The following is a 14,472-nucleotide window of genomic DNA, read 5'->3' as shown; positions in this document are numbered from 1 at the left end:
AATAAAGGCTTTTTCTGAAGCGAGATGTCCATCATCTGGTCTGACACCTGTCCCCCTCAGGGCGGTTTCAGGCACTCAAAATGACAACAGAGAAGGTGTCAGTGTTGTTTCTGATGGTCTTGTTTGCTATTGACAGTCATAAAGAGGCAGCTGTATTATTTTCAGTCTGTTTCTCAGCCAGTTCAAAACTCCTCACAGGGCCATTAATCAAAAAATCATGAATAATGGAAAAAATTTCATCTGAAGCGAAAATGAAATAGTCACTAAAATTATTTTGAAGTGAAAAAGTATGAAAAAGGGAAACAATGTCATCATTTATCAAAAATCACGAAAAAGTGACATTTTCTCTTCCAAAGAGAAAAAACATGAAATAGTGACTAAAATTATTTTGAAGCGAAAAATAATGAAAAAGTGAAAAATTTTCATGTGAAGCAGAAAAAACATGAAAAAGTGAAAAAAAAATATTTTGAAGAGAAAGAACATGAAAATGATAGAAAAAATTGTCATCTGAAGCAAAAAAAGAAAAGGTGAAAAAGTGTCATCTGAAGAGAAAAAAACTGAAAAAGTGAAAGCATTTTGTCATTAATCAAATAATCATGAAAAAGTGAAAAAAATATTTTGAAGCGAAAGAACATAAAAATGTGAAAAATTGTCAAGTGGAGCAAAAAAACCTGAAAAGGTGAAAAATTTTCATCTGAAGCGGAAAACATGAAAAAGTGATTTTTTTTCATTTGAAGTGAAAAAACATGAAAAAGTGATTTTTTTTTTCATTTGAAGTGAAAAAACATGAAAATGTAAAAAAAATTGCCATTAATCAAAAAAACATGAAAAAGTAAAAAAAAATTGCCATTAATCAAAAAAACATGAATAAGTGACACACATTTATCTGAATTGAAAAACATGAAACAGTGAAAAATTTTAATGTTTTTTCAAGTCCCAAGATAAGTTTTTTAACTTTTTCATTCTTTTTCTGAACTCAAGCAAACATTTAACATTTTCATGTTTTTTCTTTCACAGGAGATTTAACATTAACGCTGCTGCCTTGGCTACGCCCTGAAGTCATGGCTGGTTCCTTTGGCATTCCCTGCGCCTGCGCAATACAATGACTACGCTGTGTTGGTATTGTGGGTGGAGATTTTCTGACTTTAAGCGCTTAGATGTGTGCTTCTCATGCTCCTTTGCTTTGACCTAATGCTCTTATTCACTGTAGGTAAACTTTTGTTTTTATTAAAGTAGACCTTATTTACACCGAACTGTTCTTATTTTGACTCCAAACCAACGATGTTGCAGCCAACGATAAAGAACTTTAACATCCAAGTCGACCCTTTAAATGAGAGGAACACTGTTACCAGTGGGGACCTGGTGACAGGACACATCTCTTTCGAGCTCACTAAGGAGACGAAAGTCACATCTATAACCATGGCAATGAAAGGAAAGGCGATGGTTCACTGGTCGAGGAGTGCTGGGAAGGGGAAAAGGAGACATTACTCTGCGAAGCTGGACTTCTTCAAATTGAAAAACGTCATCCTGCAGGAAACCAGCAGTAGTAGTAAGCCAATGTGCACGCTATTGTATACAGTGTATGTGTGCATGCCGTTTAAATCAATGCTGTAAAAGTTAATCTGTTGTCCAACAGTGTCACATGGTCTGTTTTCTTTTCTTAGTTTCTGGGGTGGGGCCAAAACTACAGCCTGGCACGCACATGTATCCATTTTCATGTCAGCTTCCACAGGGGTATGTATGGCAACTTCTCTTCTTTGTGGCATTGGGTCCCTTTGTTTTGAAATCCGATGTCTCATGGTGCACTCAGATGTGCTTTGGTTGTCAGTAGAGATAGGATAAACAATAAATCAGTTTGAACTAAACTCAATTCACATCAATGTTACTCTGTACCATGCTATCTCAGGGCATATGGATAGGCTGTTGTTTCTAATGTCATTTTGTTTTTTTGCATTGATATAGAGACTTCCCACCCAGCTATATGGGGCCTAGTGCACACATCACATACACCTTGACAGTAGGCATCAACAGGCCCTGGCATTTGTCCAAGGACACTGATGCTCAGCTGAACTTTGTAAACCGCATTGATACCACCCAGCCAGAGCTGTGGGTAAGTGTGATCCTTTGCAGGTTAATTGTACTGTAGTTTGATTGAGCCCATTCATTTGTCCCCTCTGTCTCTGCAGGCTCCTCTCACAGGATCCAACAGGACAACTCTGTGCTGCCTTTGCTGTGCGTCTGGTCCCATCGGTCTGACGGCTAGAACAGAAAAGAAAGCCTTTACCCCTGGTAATGTATCCATCCATCAAGGTTGGGGCGCCTGGCAAAAATACATGATTCTAGACTGATACATATCAGAACTTGGTAGTGCAAACAGTTTTAAGGAGTATTTGTGCTCTTCAGCTAACAAAGGCTGTCCAGTGAGCTGACCAGCTACTATCATTGAGTAGTAGGGATGTCCCGATCAGCTTTTTTAATATTGAATATTTGCTGATACAGTCCTGATCCAATACTTGTGTTTGCCTATATAGTAGTTGCACAAGAGGCAAGAGAGTTGAGCTACACACTACTTTAGTTATTTTCTCAATTCTCTTTTTCCTTTCACAAAAATAAGTAATTAAAAAATAACTAAAACATGTTTATTCCATTCAATTTAATCCAGTTAGCATTGCTGTAAAACTCCTAATCTTATTTACAAGCTCTGCTGTATTAAACACACGTGTGTTCTAGGGATGCACCGATTCTACTTTTTAGGTCCTGATACCGATATCGATACCTGGACTTTGGTATCTGCCGATACTGATACTATCCGATCTGATCCCGGCGGTCGGAAGTATAACTTTAGCACCCCGCCCCGGTATCATTTGTGTGCGGGAAACACATTAAAATTAGAATCATGACACAAAATAATGCAAACGAGCTGACATGTTCAGGTAGGCTGGGGTTCAGGCAGAGCAGTGTCAGAAAGGCAAGGCAAGGCAGCTTTATTTGTATAGCGCATTTCATACATGAGGGTAACTCATTGTGCTTTACATTAAAACATTAAAAGCATTGGAGACATTCAGACAGGCATAAAAGAACGCAATTAAAATGACAAATATAATAAAACAGAAAAGAAAAGGAAAATTAGAAATATATTAAAAATTACATTAAAATTTTAATTTAAGGTGAGTTAAAATAAGCTAAGATAGGAAGGCAGTGGCAAATAAAATAGTCTTAATCTTTGATTTAAAAGAGGTGAGAGTTGGAGCGGACCTGCAGCTTTCAGGGAGTGTGTTCCAGATATGTGGTGCATAAAGACTAAACGCTGCTTCACCATGTTTCGTTCTGACTCTAGGGACTGAAAGCAGACCAGTACCTGATGACCTCAGAGGTCGAGGTGGTTCATACAGTAGCAGCAGATCAACAATGTATTTTGGGCCTAAACCATTCAGTGCTTTATAAACCATCAGCAGGATTTTAAAGTCTATTCTCTGACAGACAGGAAGCCAGTGTAGAGATCGAAGAACTGGAGTGATGTGGTCTACTTTTTTGGTCCTTGTTAGGACTCCAGCAGCAGCATTCTGTATGAGCTGTATGAGAAAACATCATTTACATGATGGTGAACTGTACCTGGGTTCCAAGTGCTAAACCAGAGGCTGGAATCCCTTTATTTCAAGGATCCGGAACAATTAAATCCAATAACCTGTCTGTTTTTTCACACTTTGGATCTATTAATAGAAGGTTTCTTACTTCTTTGCAGTTGGCTACAGCTGACGTAAACTTCCTCCTTTGGACTTCCATTATATTTTCCAGTGCGACTGCCATCCGTCTAAACATTACCGCTGCACATGTGGCAGGTTTCCTGCGGAGTTTTTAGCAAAAGAAGCGTTACATGCAGCTAAACTGCTGAGCCTCTGTAGTTATCTTCCATCATTGTCCACCGGGCAAAAATGCACAGACCAGCTGGCACTTCTGATGTAGGAGACGCACATGGCTGTTGTAAACACAGAAAAGCATAGAACTGAGATGAATAGATCTGCCTTATGGATCGGCACTATATACCGGCCCCTTGTCACCGATATCCGATCTAGCTTTTTGAGTCCAGTCTGGCCGATATCAGATACCAGAATCGGATCGGTGCATCCTTAGTGTGTTCTACAATACAATCTAAATCATGGCTTGAGTTCTACATCAATGTCCCATTTATTATTTTCTCATTATGTATACACAGTTAAGCAAACTCAGATCGCTCAATTACACTTGCACGTCCAGCTGCAAATTGTGTTCAGTGACAGCGGATGTAAATGATTGGATGAGATGATCGACCCAAATGCTGATCACCGATCAATTAAGAAACGCCCAGATCGGGTCAAATCTGATAGTTGAGATCAGGATTGGGACATCCCTTTTGAGTAGTCCATCACTGAGGCTCACTTTAACGACCACTTAGTGCTGTTTTCATTACACTTTGTTTCTCACAGAAACAATGTCTCTTTTCACTATCCTCCTGTTGCTCAAAAAAGTTATTTGTAGTAGGAAGTAAGTCTGTACTTCCAAGTTTATTTCTATTGAAGGAAGAGAACTGCAGTCTAACTGGCTGCTATTACTGATTTTTGTTTGTGATTGGCTGCATAATCCATCCATACTGGGCAAAGCTGTAATAATTTTCTCAATGTTATCAGCATAAATTGAATCACGTACCCCGTACTTAGATTGTTTTATTGCCCATCCCTAAATCCGTCTCTCTGATGTTGAGGATTTCAGACCTGGTATCAAACTAATCACATCCAAATTCTGTCCGTTCATCTTCCAGGAGAAACTGTTAAAATAATTTGTGACTTCAGCAACACCTCGTCACGGATATTGACACCAAAGGTCACACTGCAACAGAAGCAGGTTTGCTACACCCTCAGCAAGCACAGTCATATGATGTTAATCAAGAAGTTGGTGAATTTAACTGGAAATCCAGTCAGTGCCTTCACTTCGAATGTGCAAAATGACATCATGCTGACTATTCCCCCATCTACGCCGCTCTCAATCTCCAACTGCAGCATCCTTGAAGTTGACTACTTCGTTGAGGTTGGTAACTGAAAGATAGATTGTTCCTCTTTGGCTGAGTTATTTAGAACATATATTTGGTACTTTTATTTTGATGCTAAAATACTTCTAAACATAGTTTAAAAGTGGTGTCCTTTTTTTTTTTTTTTTTATCATTTTCTATTTTCAATAGATAAAAAATCGGATTATCACCTGGTTAATAAAAGCAGCCCCATAAACAATTTCTAGTCTCTTTAGCTTTTTTTCTTTCTTGTGTCCCCTTTAGGTGAGCCTATGTGCAAGATTTTCTCACGACCTCACTGTGCTGATTCCTATCATCCTGTATGACCCTTCAGCAGTCACTCAACCTCCGCCTTATTCGTGAGTAGATGTGTGTATCTCTCATATTGCTTCATGTTGCATGATTGTGGATTCTTTTTATTTTCTGTTTGGCAACACACAAAATCATTCTGACTTGTTGATGGGAGAGAATCATTATTCAGGGATGACCACTACCACTTAGCACAGCACATTTACAGTGCAGTATTAGTTATATTAAAATATTAACATTGAAATAACTTTTGTATTTAGATTTATCTTCTTCTCTGTTGTTCATTCTGGAATTCCTCGGCTGCTGCGTTTAGTTTTCTTTTTACCTAGTGAGCATTTTTCCATCTAAATTATGTCGAAAAGACGTCAAATAATGGTTCAAAAGTGAACGTTTACTTTCAGTATCTTTTGGTATGTTGACGTTAATTCAATGTCTATGTGTAGACAATATTACCCCCAGGAGATCTGCTCCTGTCACATGACTCATCACTCATTCACACACATATCAAGGGCGATTTTTAAACTGTGGCTAATAAATGAAGCAAAATAGTACAAAGTAAAGTAGACACAAGAATCAGGAAGAAAAAAAAAGCCACAGAAAAAATCCCGAAAAAACGTCCCTGCATCCTCTCCACTGTGCCATTGAAAAATTAAGATCACCAAGATACAAAAATGCAAATATTACAGTAAACAGGAGAAAGAAGTCTGGTAGTTTCTCCCGTTTCCTGTAATATTTGTAATATTTAAATTTTGTGTTTCGGTGATCCATTTTTTCAATTGCACAGTGGAGAGGATATCAGGATGTTTTGTGATTTTTTTCTGTGGGATTTTTGTGATTCTTGCGTCTACTCTACTTTACTTTGTACCGTTTTGTATCATTATGTAACATACTCTTTTGTTTTTGAGTCACCTGGCAACAATCGCTGATAAATTGGACTCACCCACCTTGTTGGTGAGATGCTGATTAAAGCCTCAGGCTGAAATGCGTCTTTTTTCTTTTCAAAGTTTTTGAACTTTATCGCAAGTGCTGACATTTTTCAATTACAGTGTCCACTTTGGGTCAGCACCGAGTATTTTTCGAGTATTTAGAGCAGTCTTGAGTGAGCATACCAATCCTTTTCTTATGATAAATGAAGTGCCTTAAATGATTATGAAAGTGAACAGGATATCACGTTCACCATCAAAAAATTGTAAGCACGACTGGGAGTGGAACGCACAACCCACCAGTGATGAGTTCAGCACTCATCACTGTCAGCTACAGAGAGCTTTATAAGTGGTTTTCTCATTACTTAACAGACTATGGGATGTTGTTTGATATTTGCTGAGATTAATTTGCAATTGCAATTGCAAAACAAAAATAATTTTGGTCAAAACCATACAAAAACAAACAAACAAGCAATACAAATTAGGCAAATTGACCATGCAATGCAAGAACACACAATAATAAAAAAAAAGAACAATTTTAGAAAGTGTATCTCAATGCAAACAACCAAAAATTTACAAACAGCTCTGTGTGTGTTCATTAATGTTCAGTCCGTTCAATCCAGAATCCACTCCGGAATTCCTAACCAACAATTCAGTCCGTTTCGGTTAAACAAAAAATAATGTCAACTCAAAAATTCTCTCTGGGTTTTACCACAGACCAAGGACAACTCCAAAACAAACAGGAAATATAAAAAACAAAATCAGTGTGTCTCTCCGCCTACAATTGGCACAAAACAACGTTATATCACAGTGTGTGCAAAGAACCTCCTTCCAATGCTTAAATGAACAATGTTTCTGAAATGTAAGTAAAAATTGTGTTGGGAGACACATTCATGCTCATAATAGAATTTTCTCAGGACGAAAAACTGTTGAAATTAAGTTTTAGCCGTCCAGACCTGCCTGTGTTCAGCCAAATTTCAATATTGAAATCCTGGTTAGGGCTCACTGGGTTGTCTACGTCACTTTACTTCATTATGTGCTATTGAGATATGCTGTTCTATGTGTTTTCATTTTTACCACTGCAGTTCTTGTCCTCACCATTTCATAATAATTTGCTCTTCATAGTGTTAATGTCAGTACTTGTACTAAAGTTAGCTTTTTTAAAACTTGTGGTATGTTTTCAGGGAACTGTTTAAATTGATATCAAACTTCAGATCTTTTTATGAAAACTGTTTTTCTGAGACCTACTTGAAATTATTGTCGGTGCTTGTCAAAATTTGATACAAGATATCACCTTTATGTTACAAAGTGTCATGTTGAAGTTACATACACCAAAGTGCTTTTGTATACACTAATAATGACTCTTCAGTATGAGGAAACAATCCAAAGACACAAAGCTTGCCTAAACTGTCTCATAGCACCATACTGCTTTTAGACAGGCTGTCTCATAGTTTTTACAATGTGTGTTCGATCCACTTTAAACCATTGTAAACATGTGTTGACATCTATTATGTTGTAGCATATGACTGAGTACTGGTGGATTAAAGCTGAATGTTTTTAACCAATGATAGCCATATTTGATGTTTACCAAGATGTAATCCTAGTATCCACTGCTAGCATTCAGTTAACATTCTGTTTCTGTGAAGTGAAAATTATTTCTGTGTGTGAAATCCCAGCTTCACTTCCAAAGAATTGTCTTGTTTGAAATTATAAAATATAATATGATATGAATTACTGTTGTACTATTGATATATTAACAAATATAATCAGGGGTGATTTATACAGAAATGTTTTACTTTTCTTTTATCTTTACATCTGTCTTGTTTGTAACACGCTGTTGTCATCTTAACATGTAAATTGGCATGTAAATACTGTTCAGAGTAAACTGTGTTGAAGAAGTATACTAGTTACTTGTTTTCCATGCCTGATGAATATAAACTTCAGTACCTGTTTACAAACAATGCATTTCAACTTGTTCAGTTTGTGCTTTCAACAGCATTGAAAGAAACTTTATTTGATTTAGTAAAGTCATAGTTGTGACTTGCCAAAGTGCCAATGTATAAGGTGCAACAGTGTGGTAGTTTTTGGTCACAGATATGTACAGTAATTTATCTTATTTGCACTCCTTATGTTGTCGGCTTTCAAGTCCATGTGGGCTGGGCAGCCTTCTGGTGCATAACACATTGAAAAATAAACTACTACTACTACTACTACTAATAGTATACCTTACAATCAGAATGGACTCTTCTTTGCCGACATAGGCAACATTGGCTTAGTTTTCAGGAGGGAGGTCTCCTCTTTGATGTTCAACAGTTATTGTGTTTGTCTAATGTTGAATTTAATACTGTGTTTTTTTCCCCTGTTTCATTAATCATGTAAAACACCCATTTTTTATGTTTTGCGAAAGCCTCTTAACTGTGAAAGGATGCAGTGCATATTCAGTCCAGTAGGGGGCAGCAGCACTGAGGGTGTCCATAAAAGAAGCAACCTCCTTACATTATGTTAAGAAATGCTTATGACCTTTGTTGGCCCACTTTGAAGTTCTATTTTATTAGAAAATCTCTGAAAGAGCATATATTTTCATTTCAAGCATGATTGGAGTTTTACATCAACCCAAAATATTTAGGATAATATTTTCAAAAGATAAGATGAACTATAAAATAAAAATGTTATACTCTTTTTTTTTTTTTTTTGTGCCATGTAACTTTTGGTGGCAGCTTTTTCACATCATGTTAAGCCACATACACACAGTTGATATCAAGATGCTGTCAAGTAGTCTGATATCACTGGGCCATATACTTTATGGAACACATTATCATACCAGTTAGGAAAAAAATGTTTGGAGAGTTTTTATGTCTAGAAATAGACTACACATAAATGTATGTTTCCTGTCAGTCCCCTGTATCTTTTCTGACATGCATTGCCATAATTTGTCACAAACTAAAGAAGGCCAGGAAATTATGCTTTCAGACCTTTTCTCAGTCCAGTGTAACAAGTGAGCATGATTCATAGCTCTGATGCAGTTTAATAATTACCTAAACCAGAGTGGCTATCTGATTTAGACACACCTCACAACATATAGAATCGAGTTCTGTTTTATCAGGCACTTATTTGGTGGACACACAGTTTGTCATGTCAAGTGACACTAAGATTTCGGTGGGGTATAAACCCATAAACAAAAGTAATATTTTCACTAGTGGGGATTATATCACTGGGGAAATTACATTAGAACTGGCAAAAGAATGCAAAATAGAGTCACTCAGTGTGAAGCTGAAAGGAAAAGCAGAGGTCCAATGGAGAGAGCATTACGGAAAAACAATTGTAACCTTTCATAAGAAAGTGAAGTACTTCAGCATCAAACAAGATGTAATCCAGGTAAACCAGGGTAAGTGAACTTCTTCTGTCATTCAGTTTAAAAATTTGCTTTAACCAGATGTAATTAGAATATAATATATACAGCTCCAAGTTAAGTGTTGTTTAATCTGGTATTTAACTCTTTGTGTTTTGGTTATTTTTGTATATCTAAATACCCAGTTTACTTTGTCTTGTCTGCTATTTATTTGTATCAATCCATCCTCCATGTATATATATTAATGCATACAAAAGTTGTCCCCCATTGTGTTTACTAGCATATATGACAGTCCCAGCAAGGTAACCTTTTGTGTTCATTTTCTATTACTTTGATGAATATGTGAAATTAGTACCAGCATCTGCATTTAAGCAAATACATGCTGCAGTTGTTAAACAATTCAACCTTTCAAAGTGGGAAACCATCCCAATAATTGTAGTCTACCTGCAATGTATTTCTCTGAGCTCTCTTAAGCAGTAATTTAGGCCTCATTATGTAACTTTACTGCCTTTTAGGTAACAACACTGTCGGCCAGGGGTCCCATGTCTATCCTTTCACCTTCCAGATCCCTGCACAGTGAGTTTGCTTAATCCACTATTATTTTATTATTTATCAGTGTCTTATATAAACACATATGTATTTCTTTCACATTTTGATTTAAAAAAATTTGTCATTCTGTAAAGAGTCTTTCATTTTCACATTACATGATCAACGTAGTATAGTTCTTCTTCATGCTCTGTGGGTATGCGCCTTTCACAAACGTGATGTACTGCCACTGAAAAGCTGTTATAAATAACATTGTCATGTCTTACAGGGGCCTGCCTTCCTCCTTCAAAGGCTCACATGGAAAGATTCAGTACAATCTGGAAGCCAATCTGAGCAGGTCTATGAGAATGGACAGCAAAGCTAAGGCAGAGTTCACCCTTATCTGCAGTGGGAATCCAAACGGCGATGCACTAGTGATGGTGCCTTCCTGACAACACACATTCACACACATCTAACAACCCTACTGTATGACTTGACTCTGCTACAATAACAGTTTACTAAATGACTTGTCATTGTCCACTCAGGCTCCACAGCAACAGGCCACTGATAAGAAAATGAAACTTTTCACATCAGGAACAGTGGGGATGGATGTAAACATTGCACGGACAGGATATCATCAAGGTAATTTCTATCCTGTGTGATTGAAAATGATACACTCCCATTGCAGATGAACTTCATAGTGGGTTGCAGGGAAAGATAAACTCTAAAGTGTAGCTCAAAGTCCCTTTTCTCATGGACCTTTAAAGGGTCTAAAGATAAGACACAAATGACTAACATGGCACTAGTGACAGAGATAATCAAAATAAGTTATGTAGGTTAAAGGGATAAACAACAGCATATTCAATCTTTGTTTTTTACAAGTAAAGTTTGTTAACTTTTCAATGCACACTTAGTGGTTTAATTTGGGTATTGTGGTATGAATGACATGACTAAGTCATTAAGCATGAGCTCTGTGTTTTTCAGGGGAAGGCATACAGGTTGTGGCCTCCATTCAGAACAGATCATCTCGTGAAATCAAGCCCAAGTACTGTTTGTATAAGAAGTACAGTTACTTTGCAAAAGGAAAGAGGAAAGTGGAAACCAAAGACATCCTTAAAGAGGTGGGTGAGCCAATCCCACCTTCTGCAGGTCAGACCGTGACAAGGACCATCACTATCCCATACGACACATGTGTGTCCATCTTAAACTGCCAAATCATCAAAGCAGAGTACCGGCTCAGGGTGTGTATCTCTCTTCACAGAACATCTGTTTGTGTCAACAAGCCTGCATTGTGGTTATAATAAATGCTTTTTCTCCATAAAAGGTCTACCTGGATGTCAAATATGCATCAGACCCCCAGATCAAGTTCCCCATAATCATCCTACCTGCTTTACCAGGGTCTGATGAGGAGCAGAAGCCTGCCTATCTTGCCTATGGATTTGGCGCATTTGCAAACTCAGACATGCACAGAGGCACCGACTTCCCAAATAACCCATCAACCACGGGTCCTTCTGCTCCACCTCCATCCTATGGGGCACATCACATGTACCCCACATTGGCTAATTTGGATGAGAAATCCTACAGTGCGTTTAATTCTTAGTGTGATACAACACTTTAAAGGGTAAGACAAATTTGACTTGGTCCTAGTTATCTACACTATAGCATCTCAGAGATTCTTGTGTAAAGTACTAAGAATAAATATAAAATGCTTACTTTTAGGGAAAATTAGACATAATCAACTCCTGTTTGACTGATGATTTGATTTCTGGTAGATGAGGTTCTCAAATTGACCTCACATTTTTTAGGATATTTGAGGAATATTAAAACGTTGATTATTATGTCATGAAGAAAATGAATTTGAATTTGTTCAGTTCTTTTGAATAAATAATAAAAACAAACAGGCATAATGATCCTAAATTAAATATTTTATTTTGGAGTTGATACCACAAACAGTTTTACACCATAGACAAAATGCAGCTCATTCATTCCAAGCCTGTTTGCTTTGTTAGCCAGTCAATTTTAGACCAATACCTGAGCCATGCACATGGGCAATGAAGACTACCCCAATTTTGAATAGATTACCAACATGACACTTACAAGATGTAAAAACTTAACATGAAAAAAAAGGAAGCCGGGTCAGAGATCTGAAAAACTGTATTACATAGTCCTACATTATCTTACTGTATACTAATAATACTGAAATAATTGAGACATCATATTAGACTGAATGCACACTGTGCTGAGGCTCCCTGCAGATCTGTAAACAACACTGATTCTCAATAGTTAAAGGGGGTATTTCATTCATTGGTGAGCTTTATGCTGTATCTCTGATACCTCTGTAGTAGCTTCACATGATTTAAAGCTCATATAATAATTTTAGATCAGGCTTCTCTGTATGCAATCAAATGATCAAATATCAAATTATTATTTTTATTATTTTTGTATAATTTTAGTAATAGTAGTAGTAGTAGGAGTAGGAGTAGGAGTAATGGTTTTAGTAGTAGTATATCAAAATGTGCAGTATAATCCCATGAATACTTCAACATACATTTATCTGACACTTTGAAACTTTGCCAATGTTTAGTATTGACATCCAACATTGTAACTTAATATTTATTGGCAAAATATGAAAAAGCACAATACCACCTCTCTAAGGAATATCAATTCATTACAGTATGATTTACTCCAACCAAGATATTAATTCTCAGGCACGAGATTCTGTCTCTAACATTAACTCTAACACAGTCAGTAAGCCTTAATGTATGATTTGTGTGTTTTCTCCACCTGGAAAATAAAAGCTGGATGAGTCTGATGGTTGTAATCATAGTTCATTGGAGATTAAAATGATATCCAACTGCCTAAGTGATAACAAGTGACCTTTGTGATGTGTCTTTTTCCTTGTCACCACCAGTGCAGCCAGAATACATCTAAAAAAAGGCAGTGATCAAGTGCTGTAATACATAGTATGAATTAATTCAACAAAATCATAAAACACTACTCATACAATATTTTATACAAAAAATAAATATACATAAGAATACAAAAATGTAAAACCTTACTCGGATCTTTGCTTTAAGTATCCACAGGATGCCCATCATGGTAACATTATGAAATAGTTCTGGACTTGGTTTAGCTGGTCTGAGGCAGGGGCTGTCTTCAGGAAAAAGAGCTTCATGGGAAACAGTGCCACCAAGTGGTAAAACGATATCAAGATATAAGAGATATTAAATCTAATAAAAAATGTTAACCAAGCCGATTAACATCCCATGAGTAGCTAGGTGGGGATGTTATTTTTTTTATGACTTTTCTTTGTTTTGTTTTTTAACATTTTCACCATGAAATGGCAAGAAGAGGGCCTTAGGTTATTACATGCAACAGTGTTTAGCATAACCTCAAAATGCTTTGCACATGGTATGATTGATACATTATCATTGACCCCCAGTCTTACAAAATTCACTGATTGGATTTTGATTTGATGTTCATTCAGTTTAACTGACTGGCTCTGCTGCAGAGACCTCACAGATTATGATGGATGTCATTAGCAGTGTTTTCCAAAAATGTTATAACATGACTTGCAACTGTTAAGAGAAACAGAGAAGTGCCATGTAAACAATAAATAATGCATGTTATGAGGCAGTGGTGTATTCAGGTTGTTGAGGGGCAGGGGCAAAAAAACAAACAAAGGGCACCTCTTTCCCACCTTTCAAACTCTTGGTACTCACAGTCTAGGGTTAATTTAAATGAATTGATTCAGCTGTAACAAGAGGGGGTGTGTGAGGGTCAACCCCCAGAAACATTTGAGCATCTAAAACTTAATTCCTGCATCGGGGTAAATATTTTTGTGAGCAATTGTGGTGGAAATTGAATTATGAGAAAGGAAAACACAATACTACTCATATATATATATATTATAATTATATTACATAATTGACTTAACACAAAATAATTGGGCAACCAGAGGGCACTTTTAATGTAATTCACTGGAGGAGCATATTCAAAGAGCAATTTTGTACATTTAATCCAATGAAGAGGAACCCAGAGGGCATTTTTTACCAATTCATCCAAAGGATACTTTTCCACATTAAGTTCATAAGAAATGCACCCAGAGGGCACTTGTTTTTTTTTGTTGTTTTTTTTACATGTTATACATTTCAGGGGCATCCAGAGGGCACTATGTGATGGAAAAAATTCAGACATGATAGTATGTTGTTTTCTGTGTTAATCAGAAGTTAGTAAATTACACCCACACAGACCTTCTGAGATTTATATATTGTTATCTGTCTGAATGTCTTTTTTTTTTTTAAACATGTTTTTATTAAGATTTT

At 36.7% G+C, this 14,472-nt stretch overlaps 1 protein-coding gene across 1 annotated transcript; it reads left to right on the top strand.

Moving 5' to 3' along the window:
- Window positions 1–1,069: 1,069 nt before the first annotated feature.
- On the top strand, window positions 1,070–12,996 carry LOC117818610. The gene is made up of 14 exons (XM_034691560.1): window positions 1,070–1,206; window positions 1,291–1,549; window positions 1,665–1,734; window positions 1,963–2,110; window positions 2,187–2,289; window positions 4,796–5,061; window positions 5,306–5,401; window positions 7,793–7,803; window positions 9,336–9,658; window positions 10,138–10,198; window positions 10,437–10,587; window positions 10,693–10,789; window positions 11,132–11,388; window positions 11,472–12,996. The coding sequence occupies exons 1-14, from the start codon at window positions 1,171–1,173 to the stop codon at window positions 11,745–11,747; spliced, it is 2,154 nt and encodes a 717-aa protein (XP_034547451.1). The 5' UTR covers window positions 1,070–1,170; the 3' UTR covers window positions 11,748–12,996.
- Window positions 12,997–14,472: the final 1,476 nt, after the last annotated feature.

The sequence above is a fragment of the Notolabrus celidotus genome, chromosome 9 (assembly GCF_009762535.1).
Source record: "Notolabrus celidotus isolate fNotCel1 chromosome 9, fNotCel1.pri, whole genome shotgun sequence".
In the NCBI taxonomy this organism is placed as follows: Eukaryota; Metazoa; Chordata; class Actinopteri; order Labriformes; family Labridae; genus Notolabrus; species Notolabrus celidotus.
This window is presented reverse-complemented; position numbering and strand designations above follow the sequence as displayed.

Bases quoted from the DNA above. Each gene is read 5' to 3' on its own strand.
- LOC117818610 (XM_034691560.1), top strand. From the start codon at position 1,171: ATGCTCCTTTGCTTTGACCTAATGCTCTTATTCACT. The intron at 1,735-1,962 runs GTATGTATGGCA...GCATTGATATAG, and splicing joins TCATGTCAGCTTCCACAGGG to AGACTTCCCACCCAGCTATA. The intron at 10,790-11,131 runs GTAATTTCTATC...TGTGTTTTTCAG, and splicing joins ACGGACAGGATATCATCAAG to GGGAAGGCATACAGGTTGTG.